Here is a 27,267-nt window from a genome sequence, read left to right as displayed (position 1 = left end):
TACTGTTACGATGTGAGGTTTGGGATCTGTTATAAAGTATAAAAAAGTAAGGTGAAGACCAGTGTGAATTGTTTGCTGAATTTTATGTAAGAAATGGAAAGATAGATAGATATAGATTTGCTTAACTTTGCAAGAATAAGCAACAATGAAAGAATAAACCCAAAACTTATAAAAAAAGAAAAAGAAAAAGATTACCTCCCAAAAAAGGAAGAGAGGAAAGGGGAGGGAATGGGAATGAAAGCTACATTTCTCTAAATGTATCTGTATATATATTTTACTTCGGAACCATGTAAATGCTGTTCATAATTATAAAACAAAATTTAATCACCTGGAAGAAAAACAGTCCCTAAAATCTTAAAATGAATTGATATTAATATATCTAATGATATATCAAAAGTTCATGGCATAACCACACAGAGAGTGGTTATTTCCAGTGACCTTGACGCAGTCATTACAGTACATCCTTAACGGATAGATCCTAAGGACAAGAACTACCATAAAATAAAAACAAAACAGCCTTAAACAGTAATTCAGTAAGCTCACTTTATCAATATAGTGTAGTTATTTTAAAATTTTATAAATACAGTAAGATAAAGCAAATAAAGAAATACGGTGAATATCAAGATTTTCAGCATATTGGCACCTGGGTGCCTCAGTGGGTTAAGCCTCTGCCTTCAGCTCAGGTCATGATCTCAGGGTCCTGGGACTGAGCCCCACATTGGGCTCTCTGCTCAGCAGGGAGCCTGCTTTCCCCTCTCTCTGCCTGCCTCTCTGCCTATTTGTGATCTCTCTGTGTCAAATAAATAAATAAAATCTTAAAAAAAAAAGATTTTCAGCATACAAAAAGCCAATGAAGTAGAGGTTTCATAGTTTTTAAAGTTGTTAGATAGGCAGGAAATCATTACTTTTAGCTTCCTTTTAAAAAATACATATTTTCTTGCTTTTCTCCCTTGAGAAGGCTTAGAAATAATGAGGAAAAATAGCTTTGATCCAGTAGCACTGAGCATCCTCTAGGAGACCATGTTTTAAGGTGAGCAACCGTATCTCAAACAAGACCAAAAAAGTACTAGCCACGAAGAAAAATATAAATTCAGCTAATTAAATTTCATTTCATCAGAAGACACTATATTGAAAGTGAAAAAATAACCTACAAACCAAGAGAAAATACTTGCAATACATTTAATTAAGAAAGGGTTTGTTTCAGAAATTCATAAAGAATAAATTTTAAAAAAGAAAATACCCAATAGGAAAAAAGGCAATGGGCAAAAATATCAACAGGAATTTCCCAGAAAAGGAAACAAAAATGGCCCATAAAAATGTGAAGAAATGCTTAATTTCAGTAAGAAATACTGATGAAAACCTCAGTGAGGGGGCGCCTGGATGGCTCAGTCGGTTAAGCGGTTAAGTGTCCGCCTTGAGCTCAGGTCTTGATTCCATCACCTCAGAGTGGGGCCCCAGGGGAGTCTGGGAAGTCTGGTTCTCCCTCTCCCTCTGCCTATACCCTGCCTGGGCACTCTCTCTCTCTCTCTTGCTCTCTCCCTCTCTCAAATAAATAAATAAATAAGATCTTTAAAATATAAATAAGTAACCTCAATGAGATTCTATTATACGCTGGAAGTGGGAAGTTTTAACCACTGCTGGATTGAGTAAATTGTTCCAACTGCTTTGGAAAAGCAGTGAATTTTACTTGAAACATTTAAAGATAACATATGTTCTACAGTGTAGCAAATCCACTCAGATTAAAGATATTCTTATATGTGGGGGGAGGTGGCCTGTGTATGTAAAAGTTCACATTGCCATTGTTTTGCCACAAACTGGAAACACTCCATGGTACTATATATTCATGTAATTGAATACCTCATAGCAATGAAAATAAACGGGCTGTTTCTACACTATCAACATTGACAAATGTCAAAAAATAATGTTGACCAGAAGAATGCATACAATATGATTCTATTTATACAAATTCAAAAGGAGACAAATTTAAAAATACATTGTCTAGAATGTGTACACAGATGACAAAGTAACAGAAAAGCAGGTAATGAGCCACACAGAACTAGCCCAGTGGTTACTGCTGGTGAGGAGGGAAATGCGATTGGAGGCTTTCAAGGCATAGCTAATGTTCTTTTTCCTAATCTGTCAGGTGGGCTGATAAGTGCTTTTTCTTCCTTTTAGATTGTGCATATACATCTTTATTCTTTCATATGTATGGTATCATTCTTAATTTTTAAAAAAGGCATGGGGGAGGAGCCTGGGTGGCTCAGCAGGTTAGGGCCTCTGTCTTCGGCTCAGGTCATGATCCCGGGGTTTGGGGATCGAGCCCCGCATCGGGCTCTCTGTTCCGCAGGGAACCTGCTTCCTCCTCTGTCTCTGCCTGCTTCTCTGCCTACTTGTGATCTCTGTCTGTCAAATAAATAGGTGAAATCTTTGAAAAAAAAAAAAGGCATGGGGAGCCTGCTTCTCCCTCTACTGCTCCCTGTGCTTGTGCTCTCTTTTTTTCTCTCCCTCCCTCTCTCTCTGATAAATAATAAATAAATAAGTAAAATATTTTAAAAATAAATTAACTAAATTAAAAGGCAAACTATTAAAGGCAAATTGAAAACTGAATAATATTTGCAATTTCTATCAGACAGTGAACTAATCTTAATATATAACAAACTCCTAAAGGTTAATAAGAAAAAGAATAAGAAAAATAACTGAGGCAGATGACCAGTTCGCCAGAAAACAAATCCAAAGGCTTTTAAACATGCTCCGCCTTACTCCTAATAAGAGTTGCCAGTGTAAACTGCAATGAGACACTGTTTTTCACCTATCCATTTGGAAATAAACTCAGTGTTTAATGTTGAGGCTGGAAGAGTGTCTTAAAATAAGCCACATGAGGACAATTTGGCAACATCTATTAAAATCAAAATCACTTCTAGGTATCTATCCTACAGGTAGTTCGCACACATACAAAATGATAGGTCCAAGATTGATTATTGTAACATTGTTTATAACAGCAAATGACTAGAAAGCCCCTAGAAGTCCATCAATGTAATGTAATGTATTTAATGTAATATAATTGTATTTTCAATATAATCCTGGTCTGAATTAATGTATTCCATTTACTGGAATACTGTTTGAGAGAATGAGGAGGATTTTACATCTAATATGGGAGGTCAACAAAACAAGTGAAAAATATTAGGAGAAAAAAATCAAGGTGAAGAGTAGCGCAGATAATACACTACCATTTGTGTAAAAATGTATTTGTAACACACATTAAAAAGTCCAGAGAAGGACATAGAAACGAATAAAAAGTGGTAAACTGGAGACAGGGTGGTACCTGTGAGAGGATTTCCACTACAGATTTTATCATAATTTTTTCTTTCCTTTTTTTTTAATAGCTATAAATTCTTTTTTTTTTTTTTTTTTTTTTTTTTTTTAAAGTACAAAGTAGGCAGGAAGGCAGGGGGGGAGGGGGGGGGGGGGGGGGGGTGGGAAGCAGGCCTCCTGCTGAGCAGAGAGCCCGATGTGGGGCTCAATCCCAGCACCCTGAGACCATGACCTGAGCTGAAGGCAGAGGCTTAACCCATCCAAGCGCCCCTTACCATAATTTTTTCTTAACTATCTATTTATTTGAGAGAGCGTGAGAAAGGGGAGTAGGGCCAGAGGGAAAACCCCAAGCAGACAGCCCACAGGTTGCAGAGCCTGATATGAGGCTCCATCCCATGACCCCAAGATCATGACCTGAGCTGAAATCACAAGTCTGATGATCAACTGACCGAAACACCCAGGTGCCCCATCATAATTTTTTATATCTGTAATAATGAAAGTGTGACTTATTCAAAGGACAACACAAAGAGAATATGTATATAAATAAATAATCAGGTTCTGGCTTTTTCTTTCTTCCTTCCTTTCTTTCTTTCGTTCTTTCTTTCTTTTTTTATGAACATGTCACTTTTTTGTCTTTCCACCAACTCTGCCTAAAAGCCAATTTGTAGATGCCCGACCCCAGGCTACTCTGGTGGACTGACTCTTGCAGGAGCAGTGCTCTCTAGTTGGTACAAAGTTCATGTTCAAGTCTGATCATTGCTTTGAGGTAACTGCTGTCAAGCCAGTCAGACCACACGAAAACCAAACACGAAATTAAAACGCATCTTAGTTGAATATTTTGCTGTAAAGCAGTGATTCTCAACTATGAGCATTCTCCCTTCAGAACACAGTCAACAATGCCTGGAGATGTTTTGGGTAATCAAAACCGGAAGGGTTTTACTGATACTAATAGGGAGAGGCCAATGATGCTGCTAAATATTTTAGAGTGCACAGCCCCCAAAGAGAAAGAATTATTTGGCCCCAAATACCTCAAGTATTTTGGGTATCAAAACATGCCAAAACATCTCTTACAGACCATAAGGTAATAATTATTTTGTAAGCTACAATAAAATCTAGTACATTTGTTCCATTAGGGACCCTTCCCAAAGGAATGACTGAATGGATCCCTAACAACAGGAAAACAAGAAAATGACATCCAACTATCACAAATCACTGTTAAGAGCAGTCTTTGTCTTTCCCTAGCCCATGACCATGTTCCAGATTCAGTTCCTGAATGCCGTCGGAGATCTGTTGGATCTGATTCCCTCGGTTTCTCCCACAAAAAATTCCAGCCTAAAGGTTTTCAAGAGATGGGACATGGGACATTGCTCTGCTCTTATTAAGGTAAGACATAGCAGTGTTTTTCCTTGCTCTGGGCCATACAGACTTTTCCTATATGTCAACCCAAGTGTGGTCACATCTCAATCCTGGCTTAAACCAACTATCAGCTCATGTGACCTCTATCTAGAAGTTAAGAACTGGAAGGAGCTGATGGAGGGAATTACAAGTACAAGATGGTACCTCTGTTTCTTCTATCACTCCTCCCGTGCCATATGCACCTATCACTCCTATGTCTCACAGTCTTCCATTTTGGATATTGGGAGGACAGAGTCTGTCTGTTTTATGCCTATTAAAGGTTAATGTTGTGCTCCTTGGCCATATTTTCTCATAATAAATATGGCGATGAACACCCAAATTGACACAATCGCTGTACACTTCCTATGCCTATAGGCAGTTACCTATACACCTCTTCGTCATTCACTATGATTCTGGCTGTAGGTTCTTCCTGGATTTGAGAACGTCTATTTTGCTCATTCAAGCTGGTACACATACGCAGCCATGCTCAGGATATATAAACACTGGGACTTCAACATCAAAGATAAAGACACCAGCAGTAGTCGACTCTCTTTCAGCAGTTACCCAGGTAAATAAATTTAGAGGGACATTGGAGTACTCTTCCATATTCTTTCAGAATGAAACCTTGGCCATTCAGAGTAACTGGAATGGGAGAAGAAACCTTTAGAGGTTAGTATGCATGAATGAAAGTTGATGTTCAGAATGCCTTTTGAAGAAATACAGCTCTAATGCTTTTATGTAATGGAATGGTGTGAAAAAAGTTAATAGCTGCCGAAAACTCACTTCATCAAATGCCAAGTGAGGTACGAGATACTTTCCTAGGCTCTGCGGCAGAAGCCAGGTTGGGCAACAGAGATCCTGCTCTCAGTGTTTCCTCAGGGGCCTGTTTCTTTTATTCATCACAGTATCCACAGAACTTAACTTAGTGTGGCACCTTGTACTTAATTTTTGCTGAATGAGTGGCTGAATGAATGCATAAGCTTATAAATCTTACACTAGAGCAAGATAAGTACTATACAGGTAATAATGGTATTATTACTGGGTACTGTATGAGCTACAGTGGAAATGTAAGGAATGTTAAGAGTATTCAAAGGAGGGTCAGCTCATACTGGATTGTCAGGGAAAGGAAAGAGGCCAATACTTGAGATAAACCATGAATGATGCCTAGAATTTGAACAGTGGGGTTTGTGGGAAGGATGGTCTCTGTGGAGTAGGAGTTGCAAGCTCCTGTTCTTAAAGGGGCCAGGCAGATGATGTAAAATGGATAAAGGGGGGGGGGCTGGTATAAGAAAATGAAAGTGAAAACAATTGCAACAAACACATGACCCATTGAAAGGGCGCCAGGTGCTCAGCTCTCACTGAATGTTGTCACTCAGCAATATGGCGGTCAGTGTTGCCAGATCCTCCAACTTCTGAAGATAAAAATAGGGATGTAACAAAATGCACTGTGTGAACCTAACTAAACAGTTCTGCTACCTAGAATGACCCCCTCAGGTGTAGGTTTGGAACCTCCTCACGGAACATCATGGGTATAGGCAAGGGGAAAATTCTTAAACATCTAAAAGTCCAACAGCAGATACCAGGTGGACAGTTTTGACTTTTAATTACATATTTGTAAAATACAGCCACCTGTTGTATCTATCTACCTTTGTCAGAGTTATCATTACCCCTTCTGCAGTTATTATTATTCCTGGTAGTATTAATACCATCCTATTACAAATTCTGATCAGTGACATAACTTTGTATTGTGCTGTCCTTGTGACCCCATCCTTTGAAAACACTTTGATTCCATCTTTGTCATTGCTCGCTTAATTGTTTTAGTATTGAGTGGGGCTGGGCACTCCTTTCTCAGAGTTAGACTGTGTTTTGATTTCTTTGTATTCCTTTAGACTGCAATTTAAGGACAGCACAAGACCGAGGCCAGTCAAATACTCATATTCTTCCTCTTATTTGCAATAAAGGGCAATGTTCAGATGTTACCTGCACTACTTTGAAATCTCTGCAGAATGGCGTTCTTCTGTAGTCTGAATAATCCTGGATCCCTAAGGTAGTGATGGGGAAAGACATGGAGGAATTTCCTATGAAACCTAACAGTCTGTTAACATTTGTATATATGTATATATCTTTCCAGAACAGATAGATACGTAGATAATAGAGGTTTTTTTTTTTTTTAGAGCATTTAAACCGAGAGAAAGCAATACTTTTTTTTTTAATCCAACATGTTTTTACAGGAGCTAGTGTAGGAATATGATTCATATTTTCTTTCATTGGACAGTTTTGTTCTCAGCAACAAACATGAAAAATGTGGAGGGTCTCATCTCTATTACAAAGAATTGTTTGATTAAAGGATCCACCCACCACTTTAGGTTCATCCAATATGTATGGAGTTAAGCTTTGCCGTGAGCTTCATCTCTTGTGCACTGCTGATCCCAGAGCAGAGCTGGGTGGCTTGTTTGTTGCTGGTGTTGGGAGGAGTGACAGGGGTGGGAGTGTGGTATCAAGATCGGGAGGTTGTTCATGATATGAGCAAGGGTATTAAGAATTACTGAGTCAGAACAGAAATATCAAGTCATGAAATATTTATGATTTCGCTGAAACACGTATTAAAGATGACATAACTGGGATGGTATAGACACCATTATTCTAAAGATACAAATAACTCTGGAGATTTCCAATGCCCCTATCCATACTTTTATAATACATCATGACCCCCCACTCCTGCCCAGTTCTGTAGAAGTGACCACCAAGATGATTGTCCTGAAAAACACTAAAGCTTCAAGACAAAAAGACATTTTTTTTTGTTTTGATGTCATCAAAAAGGAAAAAGGTAGAACTTGGACAGCTATAAACTGTTCCTCCATGTATGAAATCCAACGTCAAACTTTACTTTGGCGGGCCTGGGCTTTTCCTCATCTGTAGAATGAGACTAATATAAAGGCTGACTTCATAAAGTTGTAAACATTATGTAATTAATTTATTTGTTTGCGATTTTCTATGAAATTTCATGTCAGGCAAAATATTTATGACGGGACACAGGACAGATGCTGTCCCTATTATATCAAAATTTGTATTCTGATAGAAGGGACAAATAAAAAAGCAGTGATTAAAGTGTGATTTGTGTAATAATAGAGAAGACTAGTTTGGGGATGTTGGGATAGCTTCCAAGAGAAAGTAAAATTTAAGTGGAGGTGCAAAAACAGGTATAAATTAGCCAGCAAATGAGGACAGTGGGGTGATAAAATGTTCCCTGTGGGCGAAGCAGCATATGTGAAGGCTTGTAGGCAAGAAAAATATATGTGGAGAAGGCCACAAAGACAGAATGGAGGACAATGAAGACCATTCAAGTGACAAGTGGTAGACGTGACATTAATATATTTGCATTTTAGAATTATCTGGCCCACAGAGGAGGAGAACGAGAGAGGTTGCCAGGAGAATATTTAGAAGCCTGAGGCAATAAATAATCCAGGTACCTCAAGACAGATAATGTTTTGTAGATCGTCAGTCAGGATGTGGATGGAAGACTGAGCTCCATCTTCAAGAAAAGAACAGTATCAACAATGACTGCTGAATTACTTCATCAATTCAGGAATGTCTATGAGCTCCCGTTATCCTAGCCAGAATCCTTGAGAGATGATGACCTAATGGCATTTGTCAGAAGAGCACTCCCAAAATCGTAGTCCAGCACAGGAGACTAGAAGAAACGGCAGTAATCCAGCACACTCGGACTTACTTAAGTCAGTCTCACGCTCTGTGTTCACCGAGCCCCAGGTGTTGACTCCCTAAAAGTGAGGTGGTTATGTCAAGGAAACAAATTAATATAATAATTCTCATCTTAATCTAGAAAAGGTATGGTGACTTGGTAGCTTCATAGTTTCTATCTTTTCCAGACTGGTTTTTTTTTTTTTTTTTTTTTTTTTTAATAAACTGAGTAGGACTTTCCTTTACCCTTGGGGAAATGATTTCACCTGAAGATCCTAATATGAAATGTCCTGAGAAAGTCAGAAGGAGACCACAAGTCAGCCGGATGCTCATAAACCTCAGGACTGTCCTCGGGCTCAGGGGAGTGATGTTCCAGCTTTGAAGTGCCTTCCTCAAAATTTCCAAAGTGCCCCCTCCAGCGCCTGGAGACCGGCCGGGTTGGCAGTCCTGGGGCACCCTGGAGCCGGCCTGCATCCCATGTGTCTTATTGAGTGGGCACCTGGGTAGCTTAGTCAGTTAAGTGTCCAAGTCTTGATCTCAACTCAGGTCTTGATCTCAGGGTCTTGAGTTCAAGTCCTGTGTTGGAGCCTACTGAAAAAAAAATTGTCCCCACCCCCCATGTATGTCTAATTTAGGAAGCACTTTTACAGAAATTTCCAAAATATCCTTCTAGTGCCCAGGACTAGCCAGAATAGCAGAGCCATCCAAGTGGGGCTGGTCTCCAGCATGGTCTCCACATGGCTCCTGGTCTCCAGACATCGCTCTTCTGATAGCTCTTCCCCTCCACCCTTATCTGTACATTCAACAAGATGTTGCTCATCAATGTGGGGGGCGTTGGGACTCAAGCCAATCTGAGGTCCTACTGAGCTGATAGATCTTTTCTGCTGGCATCACAGTGTGTTTGCCCCATGACTGAGTGGACAGAATGTTGGTGACAGGATGATTTGAGGTAGCCCTCGTGTCAGATACAACGTGTGATCAGGGCTCCAGGCTACCGAAGGTCGCTCTTACCTTTGGGCTACAGCATGTGTGTGGACCTGCCTCCCTTCAACAGCCCTGGAAGTTGGCAGAGGAGGCAACAAGGGAATTTATTGTGGTGTCCCGCGCTGGCCCTCAGGTGGTCACCTCACCCCTGCAGCCTCTGTACCATGTGCTCTGCAGTCCTCTGCGGAGGGCTAGGCTTGGCTCTCACAAAGGCTTTGGAGAACCTCACTCCACGACACAGAGACCTTTGCCACAGATCTCATGCCCCCATGAGGTAACTTCCTACTCTCTGAGGCCGGTCTTTAGCCAAACAGATACACCTTGTGAGACAGGGGCTGCCCTTCTGGCTCTGCCCACAGGCTTCTCACCTGTCTCGCCTGTAGGTGGGGGTGTGTGGACAGTAGGGTAGCATCAGTGCGGAAGGAAATCACATTCTAGGAATGCAATGGTTACAGTCTACAGGAGTCTAAGACGGACACAGAAGGATAATGTGTTGACATACGTTTGTGCTATAAAATTCTGAATGGCAGAAACAAATTGTCATTCCCATTTTTCTTAATCTTCTGGGTAAGGTTTGCATCTGGAGTCATCGTTAACAAGAGCAGTAATGATTTTTTGAGGGAGTTCTTAGTGTTCGACAGCAACATGACAGACTGCAGAGCGGCAGGGTCAGTAAGTAAACAGTGTTCGGGAGCGGCGCAGACAAAAAATCCACGTTGTTTGAGTACAGACAGGTTACAAAGAGGCCTGGCTTTATGAATAATAACAATATTGCCACCTTTTCCTCGTGACAGGTGACACATAATTATTCAGGAACAATGCACTTAATAAGGAATGTACAGAGATGGTACCCAGACTCTCTAAAGAATCTTCATACGCCCCAATTGGAGGATAGATACCTATTATTCTAAATCTTCATTTATAAGTCCCTATACCTCGTAAGGGCCTGTGAATTTTGCAGTTTGCCTCTTCATCGAATTGTTTATATAGGCAGGAGCCCTGCAAAAAATTAGTGTGGGGCTCTGAAAATTCTAAAGAAGGTAGCCCTGGATAACCTTGTTTTGGAAGCATCCCTTCGGTTTTGAATTGCCATGGTCTGTTGTACTGAACAACTGAGGAAGGTAAAAGACCGACGTGAGCCCTCTGGCAGGGCGCAGCCACCTGCTGATTCTGACCCCCACAGTCACGAACCAAGACAGTAAGACAGAGAGAGAAATCCCACAGGGAATGGCATCACTACAAAGGTAGCTAATACCACTGTATGAAGACCTCATTGCAAAGGGTTACTGATTTTGATTACATTGAAACTTTAAATCAGTTCAAAGTAAATCGACATGTCGGTAATACTGAGTCTTTCCATCCACAAATATCGTATCTATGTTTACGTAGGTCTTCATTAACTTGTGCAGTGCTTTGCAGTTTTTCATTGTAAGGGTCTTATATACCTTTAGCATTTTGATATCAAAATAATGTTTGATGCTACTCTAATCAGAATTGATATTTTCTTCCTTTTCAAGTGGTTCTTTGCTTTTATAGTTCAGCTGTTGCTACATAACAAGCCACTCCAAAAACTAGAGGCTTGAGATAAAAACAATCATTTAGTATCTCGTGGCTTTTGTGGAGACCAGGAATTTAGATTAGGGCACAGTGAGGATGGTTTGTCTCTACTTCTCTGTGTCTGGGTCTTTAGCTGAAGACTCAAGGGCTGAGGGGCTGAAAGCTATGATAGCTTAACTGAAGCCAGAGGATTCACTTCCAAGGTCACTCACTTACGTGGTTGGCAAGATGGTGCCCGCAAGTTGGTTCCCCTCTCCTTGAACCTCTCCACAGGACTGCTCAGGTAACCTCATGACAAGGTGTGTGGCTCCCCGCAGACCAAGTGATCCAAAAGAACAAAGCAAAAGTAGCAATGCCTATTATGACCTAATCTCAGAAGTCACACATTGTCACTTCCACCACATTCTATTCATTGGAAGCACATTATTGTGATCAGAGCACAAACAAGGAAAGGAAATTCAAATCTATCTTTTAAAGAGAAGAACAGCAAAGAATACATGAAAAATTTTAAAACCATCACAGTACAGAAATACAGTTTTTTAAAAAATATTTACTGTGTATCCTGGAACTTTTCCAAATACACTGGTCAGTTCTAACAGCTTTTTTGTAGATTTGTTGGGATGTTTCTCTATACGTAATCATGCCATCTCTGTGTAAAGACAGTTTTACTGCTTCCTTCCCTTGTATGTCTTTGTTTTCTTGCATGATTGCACTGATAAGACCTCCAACACAGTATTGACTGGAAGTGGCATGAAAATCCTTTGCTATTTCTGATCTTAAGGGAGAAGTATTCAATGTTTCACTATAAAGTATGATGTTTGTTGTAGGTGTTTGGAGTTACCTTTTATAAGTTTAAAGAAGATTCCCTCCCTTCCTATTTTGTTTAATATTTTTGTTTAACATATTTTTGTGAAATTCTCAGCCTCTATTAAAAGAATCATGTGATTTTTCTCCTTTATTAATATGGTGAGTTCCATGGGTTGACTTTCAGATGTGAAACCAACTTGATATTCCTGGGATTATCCCCATTTATTTTTTTTATTTTTTATTTTTTTTTAAAGATTTTATTTATTTGTCAGAGAGAGAGAGGGAGAGAGAGCAAGCGCAGGCAGACAGAATGGCAGGCAGAGGCAGAGGGAGAAGCAGGCTCCCTGCCGAGCAAGGAGCCCGATGCGGGACTCGATCCCAGGACGCCGGGATCATGACCTGAACCGAAGGCAGTCACTTAACCAACTGAGCCACCCAGGTGTCCTGGATTATCCCCATTTAGTCATATTATTCTTCTTATTTATTTTTTACTCAACTTACTAATATTTGGTTAAGAATGTTTTCATTTATATTCATGAGAGATATTGGTCGGTGGTTTCTTGTAATAGTTTTGGTGTCTTGGTATACCCGTTCTCATAATCTGAGTTTAGAATTTTTTTTTTCTTCTATGTTTTCTGAAAGTGTTTGTGTAGGACTAGCAATATATTTTTCCCTTAAATGTTTAATAGAATTCATTAACTGAGCCTTTTAGGCATGGGCTTTTTGTTGGAAAGTTTTTAACTATGAACTCAATTTCTTTCATTGATAACAGGACTATTCAGGTTTTCTAATTGGTCTTGAGCCAGTTTTAAAAATTTGTCTTTCAAAGAGTTTTCATTTCTTTGATGTTATCATGTTTATTGACATAAAGCTACTTATAGTATTTTCTGTGAGCCTTTTAATGTCTGTCTGTAGGATCTGTAGTTAAGTCCCTTTAATCATTCATGATACTATATCTTCTTTTTTGTTATTCACTCTAGCCTGAGATGTGTCAATTTAACTGATATTTTCCAATAGCCAGATTTTATTTTCATTGATTTGTTTCCTATTATTTGTTCATTTTTCCTCCTCATCGATTTCCATTCTTATCTTTATCATTTTCTCCCTTTGTGCAATCAACTTTTTTTTCCCCTAACTTCTTGAGGTAGAACCCCAGGTAATTTATCTTTCTTGTTTTCTATTATACGAAAATAAAACTATAAAACTTCCTTCGAAGCACTCCTTTTCAGTGCATCTGACACATTTTGGTCTGTTTTGTTTTCATTTTCATTCAGTTTAGAATATTTTATGATGTCTTACATGATAATTTCTTTAATTCATGACTCACTTGGAAATGTATTGTTTAATCTCCCCAAATTTGAAGACTTTCCAGATATCTCTCTCTCTCTCTCTCTTTTTTTTTTTTTTTAAATTCAATTCTGTTATGAGTAAGCTGTATTTCCTTTGAGCTTTCCCGGTACCCAACGCATAATTTCTTCAGAGCCCATATTCATGTTCTGTATTCATTTACTCCTGTGCGCCCAGAGCCAGCACATAAGCCTTGCAATGATTGTTACCATTAAATAAATATTTATGGAAGCAAAGAAGGAAGAAAGAGGGAAAGAAAGGAAAGAAAAAGGGTGCCTGGGTGGCTCAGTGGGTTAAGCCTCTGCCTTCGGCTCAGGTCATGATCTCAGGGTCCTGGGATCGAGTCCCGCATCGGGCTCTCTGCTCAGCAGGGAGCCTGCTTCCCTCTCTCTCTCTCTGCCTGCCTCTCCATCTACTTGTGATTTCTCTCTGTCAAATAAATAAATAAAATCTTAAAAAAAAAAAAAAAGAAAAAGAAAGGAAAGAAAAAAAGAATGGGAATTAAAGAGGGACACAGATAATGGGTGGCGCACCCCCATGTGGCCATGGCTGGAATTGCAAGGGGGGGAGAGAGGGGTAAACAAAATAATTGTTTGCTCTATACTCCATACCCCTCTCTCTCTTACAACTTTGATTTGAGAACAGGATTCCATGTTCAGGAATCCAGATGTTCAGGAATTATTATTGAGACATTTCAGATGCAGTCCTGTGTGTTCAGCGCAGACGTTGGAGCTTGAATCTCCTCCTCTGTAGCCTCCTTGATTACAAATGACTTGAATTGAACCCAACTAGTTTTAGTGGATTTAGGCAGCACTCAAGTTTTAAATAAATTGCTATAAACTTGTTTGTGCTCAACTTGTTACTGAAATTAAAAAAAAAAAAAAAAAAACAGCATTTGTTTATTTCCTACTTATGTGCCTTCCCCTGTAACTGACACGAGGTTAAGCATTTCGTGTGTGGGATGTCATTTAATTTTCATGAAAACCTCACAAGGAGGGTATTGTATTTGTATTTTTAAAAAAAAAAAGGGTTCAGAAAAGTTAAATAACATGCTCAAAATCACTAGACTCGGGTTGGGGATTGAGTTCAAACACTATCTGACTATAACTATCCCTTGTTGTTCGTTGCTTCAGAAATGGTTCAGTTTGCTTTTAAGTCAAAGGGTTAAAACTGAAAAAAGAGCCCTGAGCTCAAAGACCCTCCCAGGCATGCCAGGGGATGGAGCTCTTGCAGGGGGAACAAAGCTATTCAAAGTGTTTCAACCCAGGATTCCAGTAACAATGATTCCCTAGAGGCTGAGACTTCACACTTAATTTTCTGTAAGTGAGGTTCTCTGGAATGCACTTAGGGTGTCTCATCAAGCCTGTGGGGGGCCCCCTTCTTTGCATAATATCCAGGCATTCCCTCACCTCCCTAAACACATGTTTACACACCCCTTCGACCTAAAGGCTCCCAGGGGAGCTTGCTAAAAATGCAAATTCCAAAGTGTGTCCATATACATTCTTATTCAGTTGGTCTGGGCTGGAGCATTTGTAGCAAACATACCAGCAGGTGATTCTAACACAGGGGATCCAAACCCATCCACTAAGACCCTGGCAGTTCTATAATGGTCTGTAGCAACGACTTGGCTCAACTTTTTCTCTTAAGAAGTTCAAATCCTTGAAAGTAGATACACAGGAAGAAAGAAGAAAGAGGGGTGCCTGGGTGGCTCAGTGGGTTAAAGCCTCTGCCTTTGGCTCAGGTCATGATCCCAGGGTCCTGGGATCAAGCCCCTATCAGGCTCTCTGCTCTGCAGGGAGCCTGCTTCTTTAGCTCTCTCTGCCTGTCTCTCTGCCTACTTGTGATCTCTGTCTGTCAAATAAATAAATAAAATATTTTTTAAAAAAAAGAAAAGAAAGAAGAAAGAGTCTCAGAGCTCCAAGAAAATGTAGTTGCCTCCCTCATAATCCATAATGCTATTACCTTCATAAGTCACAAAATTGCCTACCTCGTGTACTATAATTACTTGGACTAATTCCGTGTTAGCTCTTTTATCTCACATACTTCCATCGTCAGGCTGAAATAGTCTGCGAGTTAATACATGCCAAGATTTATGTCTTCTGCCTCTTAAAAAGTAGAACCAAGGGAAGAAAAGAAATGAAAGTAGAACAAGGACACCTGTTTCAAAGGATTGTAGATAGATCTTACAACACTTCATTTCTGTTTTCTTTTTTTTTTTTTTTAAGATTTTATTTATTTATTTGTCAGAGAGAGAGGAGCGAGAGTGAGCACAGGCGGACAGAGTGGCAGGCAGAGGCAGAGGGAGAAGCAGGCTCCCTGCCAAGCAAGGAGCCTGACGTGGGACTCGATTCCAGGACGCTGGGATCATGACCTGAGCTGAAGGCAGCTGCTTAACCAACTGAGCCACCCAGGCATCCCTCACTTCTGTTTTCTAAAGCACCTTTTTTTTTGTTCTCTGCCCCATCCTGGAACACCGATGCCTTCCTTTTCCCAGGCCACACCTCTCTCTGCCCCCACCCCTGGCTCAGGAAATTTCCTTCTTCTATCTTAGACATCTAACCTTACTTTCCATACTTGTCGTAAGGTGATTCCCCCCGCCCGCTCCACCCTGTTTAAACCTGCACTTCCCCATGACTCACCCTCTTTTTCATTGTTTCTACTGTGTTTGCCCCATTGCGCGTGTCAAGTGTTGTCACCATCTGCAAGACGACACACCTGTTCCCATCACATTCGTCAGGCGTGGGGTATCGTGGAAAAGGCCTGTGCTCAGGGTCAGTCTTAGATTTATTCCTGAAAGTGCTGTTTATTCGCTTTAAATAGCTGAGTAATTTTTTTAAAAAAATAGCTCATCGAAGTGCGATGTTTGCGAAGACCCGATGATGGCGTCCATCCTTCCAAAGCAAGGCATTTGATGTATGTGTGGGTGGTGATAGTCACCACTATCCTCTCTTTCTTCCTTAGATTTCACACTTACTTACTGAGCACCTAGTAGGTGTCAAATCCTCCTCTTGGTGCTGGAGTGAACAAGACAGAAAAAGGTCCTGCCCTCATGGATCTTACATGACTTGGGATAGATGGAAAAGAAAACAGGAAACAATATAAAATAAATAAGATGATAATTTGTTATTGAAGAAGGACAGATTTCGTTCTGATGTGGATGATAACAGAATGTTGATGAAAGACAATGCCGACTTCTCGGCGGTCACCCTAAATAGTCTTTGCGAGACCTGCGCATTCGCTTATGGAGACGATGGCAAGACACTCTGTCTCCACAGTATGAGCTCCTGTGCTTAAACACACCATAGTAAGAATCCTCCACGAATCACAGTCCTACTGCAGGATTAGGCAGAAATGGGCTCAATAAATTCTTCCTTGACGGAAGAATAATCACTGGAAGGAGAAGTGGAGATGGATTGCGAACAGTTAGAGTCCTGGCGGGAAGACAAGCAAATAAGTGCCGCTCTGGAACGTGGGAAGACGGGAGTCCCTTGTTGAGCAGGCAGAATGAATGGGTGTAGGATTTTGTATCCTGGAATAACGGGGAGCCCCACAGGCCACCCTTAGTAAGAGTGAGGAAGGAGAAGAGCCATCCTCTGCAGGCAGCGGCCGTAGAGTGGGGGTTCTGGTGGAGGCTCTAAGGGGTTCGGGGGGGCCGGGGGATGCTGAGGGGCCCGTCGGGGCATGAGCCTCTTGGAAAAGCTCCTGAGGGAATTCTGATATAGTCTCTGAACTGGGAATTACTGCACAGAGCTTGGGATATCCTCTGTGTGTGATACACACTTACTGACTGGTTGCCACACTGGCTTAGAGAAGGCAGACAGCCTGGTCCAGGCTGGTGCTCTCCATGGGGCAGAGAAGTGACACGTCTCTCTTCAGTAGTGGGAAGAAGCTAAGCAGAAAGGCTGAGAGTATGGTACAAAGTTACTGTGCATTCCTTTGCTACGAAAGGAAGGCAAGAGAGTTCCCCAAGTGTCATACCGACCGGTGTTAAATGGCATTCAGACCTTTCAAAACAAAGTATGTAGTATAATTGGATTATTATGATGATGATGATGTCAGTTTGCTTCTTCTATATAAAAAATAACCTCCAAAACTTTGTGGCTAGAAACAATATGTAATTCCTATCGCTTTTGAGTCCACAGGCCAACTAAGTGGCTCTCTCTGGACACCTCAGCTGCGCAGGTTCACGCATCCGTGGTTGTCTGTGGAGTGGGTGTGCCGCTCTGCTGACGTTCGAGGAACTTCCTCACACACTTAGGGGTTGGTAGCCTAGAGCTTGACCTTGGCTGGGATGGTTGGTCCTCCTCCATGTGGCTTCTCACCGAGACACCAGGCTCAGCTAGGCTTCTAGGCTTCTTTACAGGACAATACCAACTTTCCAGGAGAGGAAGCGGAAGGGTGCAAGTTTTCTTGAGGCCTAGCCTCAAAATTGGCCCATTCTGTTAGCTGAAGCGAGTTCCAAATCCAGCCCTGACGGAGGAGACAGGAAATAGGCGTCTTTTGATGGGAGATGCTGCAAGGTCACACAGCAGAGAATATGGAGGGCCGGCATGTGCGTGAAGACATAGCACAGCTATTTTTCTAAACATGATCCATACTCCTGGCACTGAGTTGTGTGTTATCTATGCTCTTGGTCAACACTTGGTTCTACTCTTTAGGGAAAAGAATGAAGGTGTTTGGTTTTCCGAGCTTTACAGCCGCTAATTAATGCAATACAGAAATGGGCGTGGTTTAAATGCACCTGGCAGGATAACAAGGCTACATTTTTTTCTGGGTTGTACTAAGCGATAAGTCTAAATGACATCAGAGGGTAGTGGTCTCTGTTTATTTTTGTGATTCAAGTGATTTGAGTCTTGAGATTTATTAACTGTCAGGGTTCCTTTTTATTTCTTAATTAAATTCAGCAGTGAACAAACTATGAAATGTGATTTGCAGGTTGGCTTTCATATTTGAGTTTTTCACTTCCTCTTGATCTAGAATTGCCTGCCTTTCAAAGCTGCTAATGACAGATAAAAGCAAGAATATAATTCAACCCTGGCAAAGAACATTTCTCTTGTAATGTTTCATGACTTTGTCCCCACTCGGCCTTTTCCTTTTTATTTCATCTTAAACTCTAAATTATAGAATTAACCATCTTGACTGGAGTTGTTTTGCAAGCCAATTCATTCTCTTTGTTCCAGAACTCTGGGTGGCCTACATTTTTCCATCTGTAATAAACAGTCTTGCTCTTGGGCGAACCACAGCTTCTTACCTGTTGGCCATAGTCACTCACACATATTAAAGAACGCTGCCCTCTTGTGTTCATAGAGAGTGAATTAGCAAGTTTATTATGCCAGAAATGTGACATTCCAGTCCACGGAGATCGTCTACCCAGGGCTGCCAAGTATGGTTGTACAGATTGAACACTGCAAAATGAGCCCAGCCCAAGAGGTGAATGAATGGTCATTGAAATCCATCCCACACTGCTTGTGAAGTCATGCATCCAATGTCCAGGCTATGTCTTCCAAAGCAGATGCTCTTGAAAATTTCATTCAAGGGCGCCATCCACTCATCAATCCTTATCCCCCCTGGAATGTGCAAGCTTCTGTCATTTATACAGACTTCTAATAGGCCAGTGACAGCCTTGGGGAAGTTCATTATGAGTTGGTTGGACACTGCCCTCATCATGTTAATTTCCGACTCAGAAATTTCCAGAAATTAAAATTATACCATTAGTGCTGAATGACATCACTTAGTCCCAGGTTATCAGAGGAAGGGAATAAGGAACAGAGAGATAAAATAAGAAGGGCCAGATTTGCTCTTTGCAATGCAGAGAATTCAAATGCAGGATTTCTGACTCCCATTGCAGCTCTAGGTCTTATCTTTAGCTTGGGGTGAGCCCATTATCTGATTGCGCCCTACCTCTCCCTACTAGGCCTAAAGGAGATGCACAGTAGTTTGTTCACTGAATGAATAAATGAATGACTGTCCAACTATGTATTTTTTTTATTTTAATTCTAGTGTGTTAACATTGTTATATTAGTTTCAGGTGTACAGCATAGTGATTCAACAATTCAATGCATTACTCAGTGCTCATCACAAGGAAAGAATCCTCATCACCTCTTTTACCCATGCCCCCCCCCCCCCACACCTCCTCTCTGGTAACCATCTGTTTGTTCTCTATAACTAAGAGTCTGGTTTTTTGTTTATCTCTTTATTTTCTCTTTGTTCATTTGTTCTGTTTCTTAAATTTCACATATAAGGGAAATCATATGGTGTTTGTCTTTCTCTAACTTAATTTGTCTTAGCATAATACTCTTTAGCTCTATCCATGTCATTGCAAATGTCAATTTCATTCTTTTTGATGGCTGAGTAATATTCCACTGGGTGCGTGCACGCGTGTGTGTGTACACATATATTATATAGCACCTCTTCTTTGCCACTCTTCTCTCAATGAACACTTGGGATGCTTACATACTGGCTATTGTAGATAATGCTGCAATAAACATAGGGGACGTGTATCCCTTCAAATTAGTATTTTCATATTCTTTGGGTAAATATTCTGTAGTGCAATTCTTAGATCATAGGGTAGTTCTATTTTTAACTTTTTGAGGAACCTCCATACTGTCTTCCACAGGGACTACACCAATTTGCATTCTCACCAAGAGTGCACATGGAAGGGTTCCTTTTTGGGGTGACTGGGTAGCTCAGTTGTTAATGGTCTGCCTTTGGCTTAGGTCATGATCCAGGGTCCTGGGATCAAGCCCTGTATCCGGATCCCTGCTCAGCAGGAAGCCTGCTTCCCCCTTCCCCTCCCACTGCTTGTGTTCCCTCTCTTGCTGTCTCTCTCTCTCTCTCTGTCAAATAAAAATCTTAAAAAAGAAAGAAAAAAAAAAGGAAGTGTTCCTTTTTCTCCACATCTTCACTAACACTTGTTTCTTGATTTTTTTATTTTACCCATCCTCATTGGTGTGAGGTGGTATCTCCTTGTAGTTTTGATTTGCATTTTCCTGATGATGAGTGATGTTGAACATGTTTTCATGCATCTGTTGGCCATCTTGATTTTTTTATTTTACCCATCCTGATTGGTGTGAGGTGGTATCTCCTTGTAGTTTTGATTTGCATTTTCCTGATGATGAGTGATGTTGAACATGTTTTCATGCATCTTCTTTGGCCAACTGTATTTTCTGATGTTTCTTTGCCTCCACCTCCCCAAACTTCCAGCCTCCTATGCCACATCTATTCCAGCTGTACATCTTTATTCATACCTGTTTTCCTCACTGCTCTCTTCTTAGTCAACTTTTTTTTTTTTTTTAATTTTAGAGAGAGCGTACAAGCATGAGTTTGGGGAGGAGCAGAGGGAGAGGGAGAGGGAAGGAAAAGAATCTCCTGCAGAGTCCGCACTGAGTACAGAGCCCTGCACCAGCTAGATCTCCAACCATGAGATCATGGCCTGAGCCAAAACCAAGTGTCAGTCACTTAACCAAAGGAGCCCCCAGGTGCCCCCTAGTCAATTCTTTTTTTTTTTTTTTTAAAGATTTTATTTATTTATTTGACAGAGAGAGATCACAAGTAGACGGAGAGAGAGGCAGGCAGAGAGAGAGAGAGGGAAGCAGGCTCCCTGCTGAGCAGAGAGCCCGATGTGGGACTCGATCCCAGGACCCTGAGATCATGACCTGAGCCGAAGGCAGTGGCTTAACCCACTGAACCACCCAGGCGCCCACCCTAATCAATTCTTATACAAGCTTCCAGACTCAGTTCCAGGTCTACTTCCTCCATGAAGCTTTCCTCCTCCTGCCTTCATGAAGCCTGAAGAAGGACAGCCATGAAGGCTGAGCACGGGAGTTCACACTTAGTGGAAAGAGCGCTGGACTGGGTCAAGGACTTGCACTCTAGGCCCAGGTCTGCCAGCAGCTGGCTGTATGGTCCTGGAAAGATGCCCTCACCTCTCTGCACCTCATCTTGTCCTTCCCGATTACAAAAGCTTCAGATACATTGGTGTTTCTCTGTGTGCGGCTTGCATAGTGCTCGTGAGGTGGTATTAGGTGGTTTGTGGGCAAGTAATTTTCGCATGTTAGTAGAAATGTATTTGTTTTCATGTGTTTTCTGAGGGAAAAAAAAAGATCAAAACATTAACCTCATGGTTCCTCAGATATTGTTGTATGTGACAAGTTAAGTATTTAAAGTTTGGAAAGAGTATATTTAAGGAAAAAGAGTAAATAAATTACAAGTGATCAGATATGGCAGAAATGATAAGGTGGTATAAAATGTGTAAGTTTGGGAAGTACCAAAGGAGCTTTTCACCTTGGCCTCTTCTAACCCTCTCACTGGGTCCTTCTCTGAGGTTTCTTCACCACTTGACAATTCGTCCTTCATGACTCGTTACTGATGACAGTATATCCTCTCTCACTGCTAGAGCTGTATGTGATAATACTTTGATTTCTATCACAATCACAAAGCATAAAGCACAAAATAGGCCTTTTAAAAAAGACTTGTGGCTTCACTGATTTTTCCCGTATTGCTGCCAACACTTAGAAAAAGTGTTGCCTGACCCAGAGTGGCAAGATCCTAATTTCAAAACCATGTCTACTTATGTAAATGTGGATGTTTTTCCTCTTTCTAAAAATCATGTAGACTCATTATGTAAAATTTGGAAAATATAGAAAAGTGGAAAGAGAAGAAAGAACACATCCATAATCTTATTATCCAACAATGAACCCTTTAATCCCCCTCCCTAATTCTAAATTCTCCTGCAAAATCCTAGTTAGTGGGGATCTATTTCTGTTTATCATTTTGGAAAATCGGAAAGAGTCCTGATTTAATATACTTTTATCACCCAAATTATAAAATCAAAAAATATCAATAGGGAATCTAGGGTCAGAGGTCCATTGGCACATTTTTATAAGGAGCTGTTACCTACAGAGGTGAGCCCAAACCAAGAGAGGCTACCGCAGATCAAGGATCATAATAACGGATACTCTTTGTAAAATGCATTGTGTATGCAAAGCTCTATGCTAATAATGTTGGTTGAATATACCAGCTAGATGTATGCTCATTGTCTATTTGTCTCTTCTGCAGGGTTTTTGGAGTCTCTGGATGACTTTTACATTCTTAGCAGTGGTTTGATATTGCTACAGACCACAAACAGTGTGTATAATAAAACTCTACTAAAGCTTGTGGCACCACAGTCTCTCCTCGCATGGCAAAGGGTCCGTGTGGCCAATATGATGGCAAATGATGGCAGGCAGTGGGCAGAGATCTTTTCAAACTACAACTCTGGTAAGTGGCCTGGCAGAAGAGCTCTTAGGCATGTACGTATGTTCAGATTTTGAGTTAACCAGTAGAGCCGCACCCAAACCCTACTTCGTGTCTCCCAACATTTCAGGCACCTATAACAATCAATACATGGTCCTGGACTTGAAGAAGGTAAAGCCGAAGTACAGCCTTGACACAGGCACTCTGTACATTGTGGAGCAAATTCCTACATATGTAGAATATTCCGACCAAACTGAGATTCTACGGAAAGGTACTGTCTTTATGCTTGAAGTCTGGAAGTCCGATCCGTCTGTGAGTGTGTATGCCTTTGTGGTGGGGAATGTGTGGTATGGGGCTCTGTGATGGGGAGGGGTGTACATCGGGGAAGAAGAGATGGGAAAGCCATTGCTAGTTACACTGGGAAAGAACTCCCAGCTTCAGCACAACATGTGAAATCTGCACCCCAGACTCTTACATGACATTGTATAGTTGGGGACAAAGCCAGGCATTTATGGACTTAGGACTTCTCATCACTCTAACGTTACCTTATCTCCTGAGCTCCTGGGTAAAGCTTTTAGTCTAACTCAGCAAATATTTACAGAAGTGCTTCCTTGGCCCACGGATTGGAAAAGCATGGCTGCAGGTTACAAATGCCCCAACCTTTAGAAACTCAGTCTAGTGAGGAAGCGAGGCACGGAACCAGCCCTTAGAACCCAGAACAGAAAGAGCGGTCATAAAATCTGGGGTGCCTAGCCCAGGGGTGGGCACGGTCAGTGGGAGGATCAGAGAAGGCGGGTCTGAAGGGCAAGACCAGAGCCCTGACATTTGAATCATGGGTTTTAGAGTGACACCACCTTGATTTGAATCTCTGCTCCTCAAAATCTCAGGCAAATGATCTACTACTCTCTCCAAGCCTCACTTTCTCCGTCTGTGAAACACTACATTAGCGGTACAGGTCCACAATCACTTATCTGTAATTTTGAAATCTAAAAAAAAAAAAAATTTTTTTTTCCTAAACTTAGTACCAAAATATGACCTGACCTGACCTTTTGGTAGCAAAACTACCCGTTTGACAGTTCGGTAGACTTGAACTGTTTAGTCTTTTTTTCCTCTCCTGCAGGGACACTGTACATTAGTCTCCAGAGATTCCAATGCCTCTGATTATGAAGTGTTGCCCACAGACACTGCAATGTCATGTGTGATATGCATACCTCACTGCTGTTCTAAGATCTGCAAAACCCTGAGTTCTGAATTATCTGGCCTCCCAAGTTTTTGGATGCGGGAATATGGACCTTTTCTTTTCCAATTTCAAAGTTGTCTTGAGAGTGAATTGGGATAATTCTTTCTAATTCTTGAGCACACTGCTGACACAAAGCAAGCGGTCTTACTTACCTTGCATCGAACACAGTGTTTGGCACACACAACATATGTGCATATTTGTTGAATAAAGGAAGAGTGAAGATGATGTCTGAGTGATGGTTAAATGTCAAAAAAGAGCTCAGCAGTTTGACAAGGGGACAAGGTCAAACAAATGGAGGCATGAAAACTGTGCTGTGATTGAGAGAATGTTAGCTTTCGAGACAGCTAGAGGAAGGGCTCTGCAGTGGAAAGTAGTGGTGAGTGAAAAATGGCAGTTTTAGAAAAGGGAGCACAGACTGGGAGTCAGAGAGAAGGCAGGGGACTAATTAGGACAGTGCTACAATAGATCAGCTGATAGATGAGCAGAAGCAGAATCAAAGGAAGATATGGACCCCCAGAATCAGGGCCTGGTCCGCTCCCAGGTCCGCAGAGATTTTTTAATGACGCCAACCAAATGCTCATAATACGCAGAAAACAATTCATAAAGATGGAGATTTCAGTTGGCAAGCAGATCAGATACGGCTCAACAGAGAAGTCCAGTCATTGGCTGTCACGTAGTTAGGACTGCCATTCAAAACTGAGAAGTCAGCTATCCGATCTTGACATGGCCTGGCCCATCCAGATCATGAGAGCCTGATAAAATCAGCAGCCTCAAGAGGGAGATGTGTGTTAAAGGGGACAGATTATTCATGGCCTTTTCTTCTTTGGACTGCGACTGATTATGGAATGGCAGACTCAGGTTCTTTGCGATCTTATTCCTAGATTCCATGAAGAAATCTACCCTTAGACAAAAAAAAAAATCTGATGCTGATCTGTCTGTAGTTGTTTTGCTGAAGGTGGGAAGAACACAGAGTTAAATTCATTGTCCACTGTATACTACGCACTCTTTTCAGCCTTTTACTTACATTCTCTTGTTTGATCTTCATTAATATACTTCCAGATAAGTTGCACTGTTACCATTTTACTATAAGGAAAGAAAGGCTCAGAAAGAAACAGGTGATTTGCCCAAATACTTATGTGCTATCACACAGCCATTAAAATAAAAAGACAGGGGCGCCTGGGTAGCTCAATGGGTTAGAGCCTCTGCCTTTGGTTCGGGTCATGATGCATGATGCGCAAGCCCCGCATCGGGCTCTCTGCTCAGCAGGGAGCCTGCTTCCCTTCCTCTCACTCTGCCTGCCTCTCTGCCTACTTGTGATCTCTGTCTGTCAAATAAATAAAATAAAATAGAATAGAATAAAATAAAATAAAATAAAAAGATAGAAATAAAATAAAATAAATAAAAATAAAATAAATAAAATAAAAAGTCAGTTCTACAGAACTCCTGGAATTTGGAAGCAACTGTGGTATATTGCTGGATGCCTTTTGGTCAGAAAGGAGGCTTTGGACATCTCTGAACCTCTGTTTCATTTTTTATAAGGAGGGACGATAAGGCTTATATACATCATTAGGTTGTTGTGACATAAGATAATCTATTTCAAATGCTTTTATAAATCATGAAGCTTTAGGAAAATGTGAAGAGTAAAGCAGCCATTTTGATTATTCATTTGAGTTGCATTCACATTAAGAGAAGTATAGTAGTTATAACAGTTAATATTCATCTAATGCTTACCAAGTATTAGATGCTATTATAAGCACTCCATCTGCCTGGGCTCGTTTCATGCTCATCATCATCCTTGTAAGATAGGTATTTTCATTGTTCACATTTTATAGCTGAAGAAACTGAAGCACAGAGAAATTGAATAATTTGTCTAAAGTCACAAACCTAATGAAGGCAGAACCAGGCTTCAGATCCAGGCAGTCTAACCCCTAAGTCTATATATAACCTAGATATACTATAGTAATGAACATGATTTTAGCCTGTCAGTTCAATATTGTCTTTAATCTCAGTTCTTCCTGATGCTGGCCTGTGTCTTGTCATTTTTTAAAATCTCTGTAATCTCACCCCTGAGTAGGGGATCCTATAAAACAGTAAAAAGGGAGAAAGGCAGACAAAGGCCAAGACAATATGGGGGATGGAAAATGAACCCTGAATGGTGGAGGAGTCCCGCCTGTGTTGACTAACTGTCCTGTAGACCCCGGAATCTGGGCTGTTCCTGAAGTATTGATTGTACTAGAGCTGTGTCACATGTCTGATGCTTAGTGACGAACGTGCTCTATGGCCTTGGCACATCATGAAGCCTTAAGGAATGCTTTCAAAGAAGTTAAAGCCTGCTGGAACCTTAAAGATTATCTCCAATCTCTCCAAATTATGGATTTTTCCTTTCCCGCTCCATTAAAAAGAGCAAATAAAGTGAAGTTAAAGTTAACTGCCCGAGACCTTGTGATTCAGCCCTGAGCCTAAAATTCAGGCTTTCTTAACTTTAGGTACTATGTTCTTCCACTGTTCCATGATTAGCACCTGGCCTGCTCCCTGTTAGGGCCACACTGTGAAACTATCTTTTGGCGTTTCAGGAACCAGGTTCACTTACACCAGCTCCCCAGACAGCTCCATGTTTTACTTCACTTTATTAATTAGATTACAAATTATTTTTCTGGTTAATAGATTGCTTTAAGAATTTTGGGTGAAAACCAAAGCATTCTGATGCTCTTCTTTCCCTAATGGAACCATCTAGAGGTATATTGATTCTGTAAATTTAAAAAAGGATCAGTTTGAAGGCCAGTGTTCACATTCAGAGCTTTATTTTCGTTGTAATGTCATTTTATAATCACACATCTATGCTGATTTTCAAAAGAAACTATCATTAATGACATCTCTCTTTTCTGTCTCCCTGTCAATCTCACCCTCCTTCCTTTCCATCTGGAATCAGGATATTGGCCCTCCTACAACATTCCTTTCCATGAAAAAATCTACACCTGGAGTGGCTATCCAATGCTAGTTAAGAAGCTGGGTTTGGAGTTCTCCTATGACATGGCTTCACGAGCCAAAATCTTCCGGCGTGACCAAGGGGACGTGACGGATATGGCATCCATGAAATATATCATGCGATACAATAGTACGTAGCACATTTCTCAAGAACCATTCCTCAAAACTCCTTTTTCTTCTGCATGGATAAAGAATCCATGTAAGTTTTCCCACGTAAAGAATCAATCTTTGTACTAGAAGGAATTAAAAGAAGTTATTTGGTATTTGGTATTCAATCAATACTATACATATTTTATACTCAACAGATAGGATTTTGTCTTCTTTTATAAGATGACAGGGAAGAAGATTCTATAGATTTTTTTCACTGAAAAAAATAGCATGTAAAACACAGATAAAATAACCCATACAGAGTACTTTCTTTTTACCACTCCCCCTCAACCCTAACACAGGTTTTCTTCCAAGGACAGAAGCAGCTAATAAAACAAAAATTATTGATAACCACTTTATTTTTGATGAACAGTATCAAATTTGTATTTATTTTGCTGAAGAACAGTGATGCACATTTAGCCTTTATTCTCTCTCTTCCATCCACTCTTCACTGTTCAAGGTTCTTGAGAGCAGCTGGGTCAATGAGACCACTCCAATGAGATAGACTCTGATTATCTAGACTTGCAGAGACTCAAAAAGCTTCCTGTGGGCAGGTATAT

The 27,267-nt window shown here is 40.8% G+C and overlaps 1 protein-coding gene across 2 annotated transcripts in view; it reads left to right on the top strand.

The window, feature by feature from the left end:
* Positions 1 to 27,267, top strand: part of PLBD1 (phospholipase B domain containing 1) — a 52,063-nt gene that overhangs the window by 22,472 nt on the left and 2,324 nt on the right. For both annotated transcript variants that reach the window (XM_059402648.1, XM_059402649.1), the window contains exons 5-9: positions 4,555 to 4,695; positions 5,131 to 5,275; positions 22,159 to 22,359; positions 22,466 to 22,606; positions 26,505 to 26,690. In XM_059402648.1, coding sequence (XP_059258631.1) covers positions 4,555 to 4,695; positions 5,131 to 5,275; positions 22,159 to 22,359; positions 22,466 to 22,606; positions 26,505 to 26,690 — 814 coding nt within the window. The remainder of the gene's footprint in view (positions 1 to 4,554; positions 4,696 to 5,130; positions 5,276 to 22,158; positions 22,360 to 22,465; positions 22,607 to 26,504; positions 26,691 to 27,267) is intronic.

The sequence above is a fragment of the Mustela nigripes genome, chromosome 6, assembly GCF_022355385.1.
Source record: "Mustela nigripes isolate SB6536 chromosome 6, MUSNIG.SB6536, whole genome shotgun sequence".
NCBI lineage: Eukaryota > Metazoa > Chordata > Mammalia > Carnivora > Mustelidae > Mustela > Mustela nigripes.
This window is presented reverse-complemented; position numbering and strand designations above follow the sequence as displayed.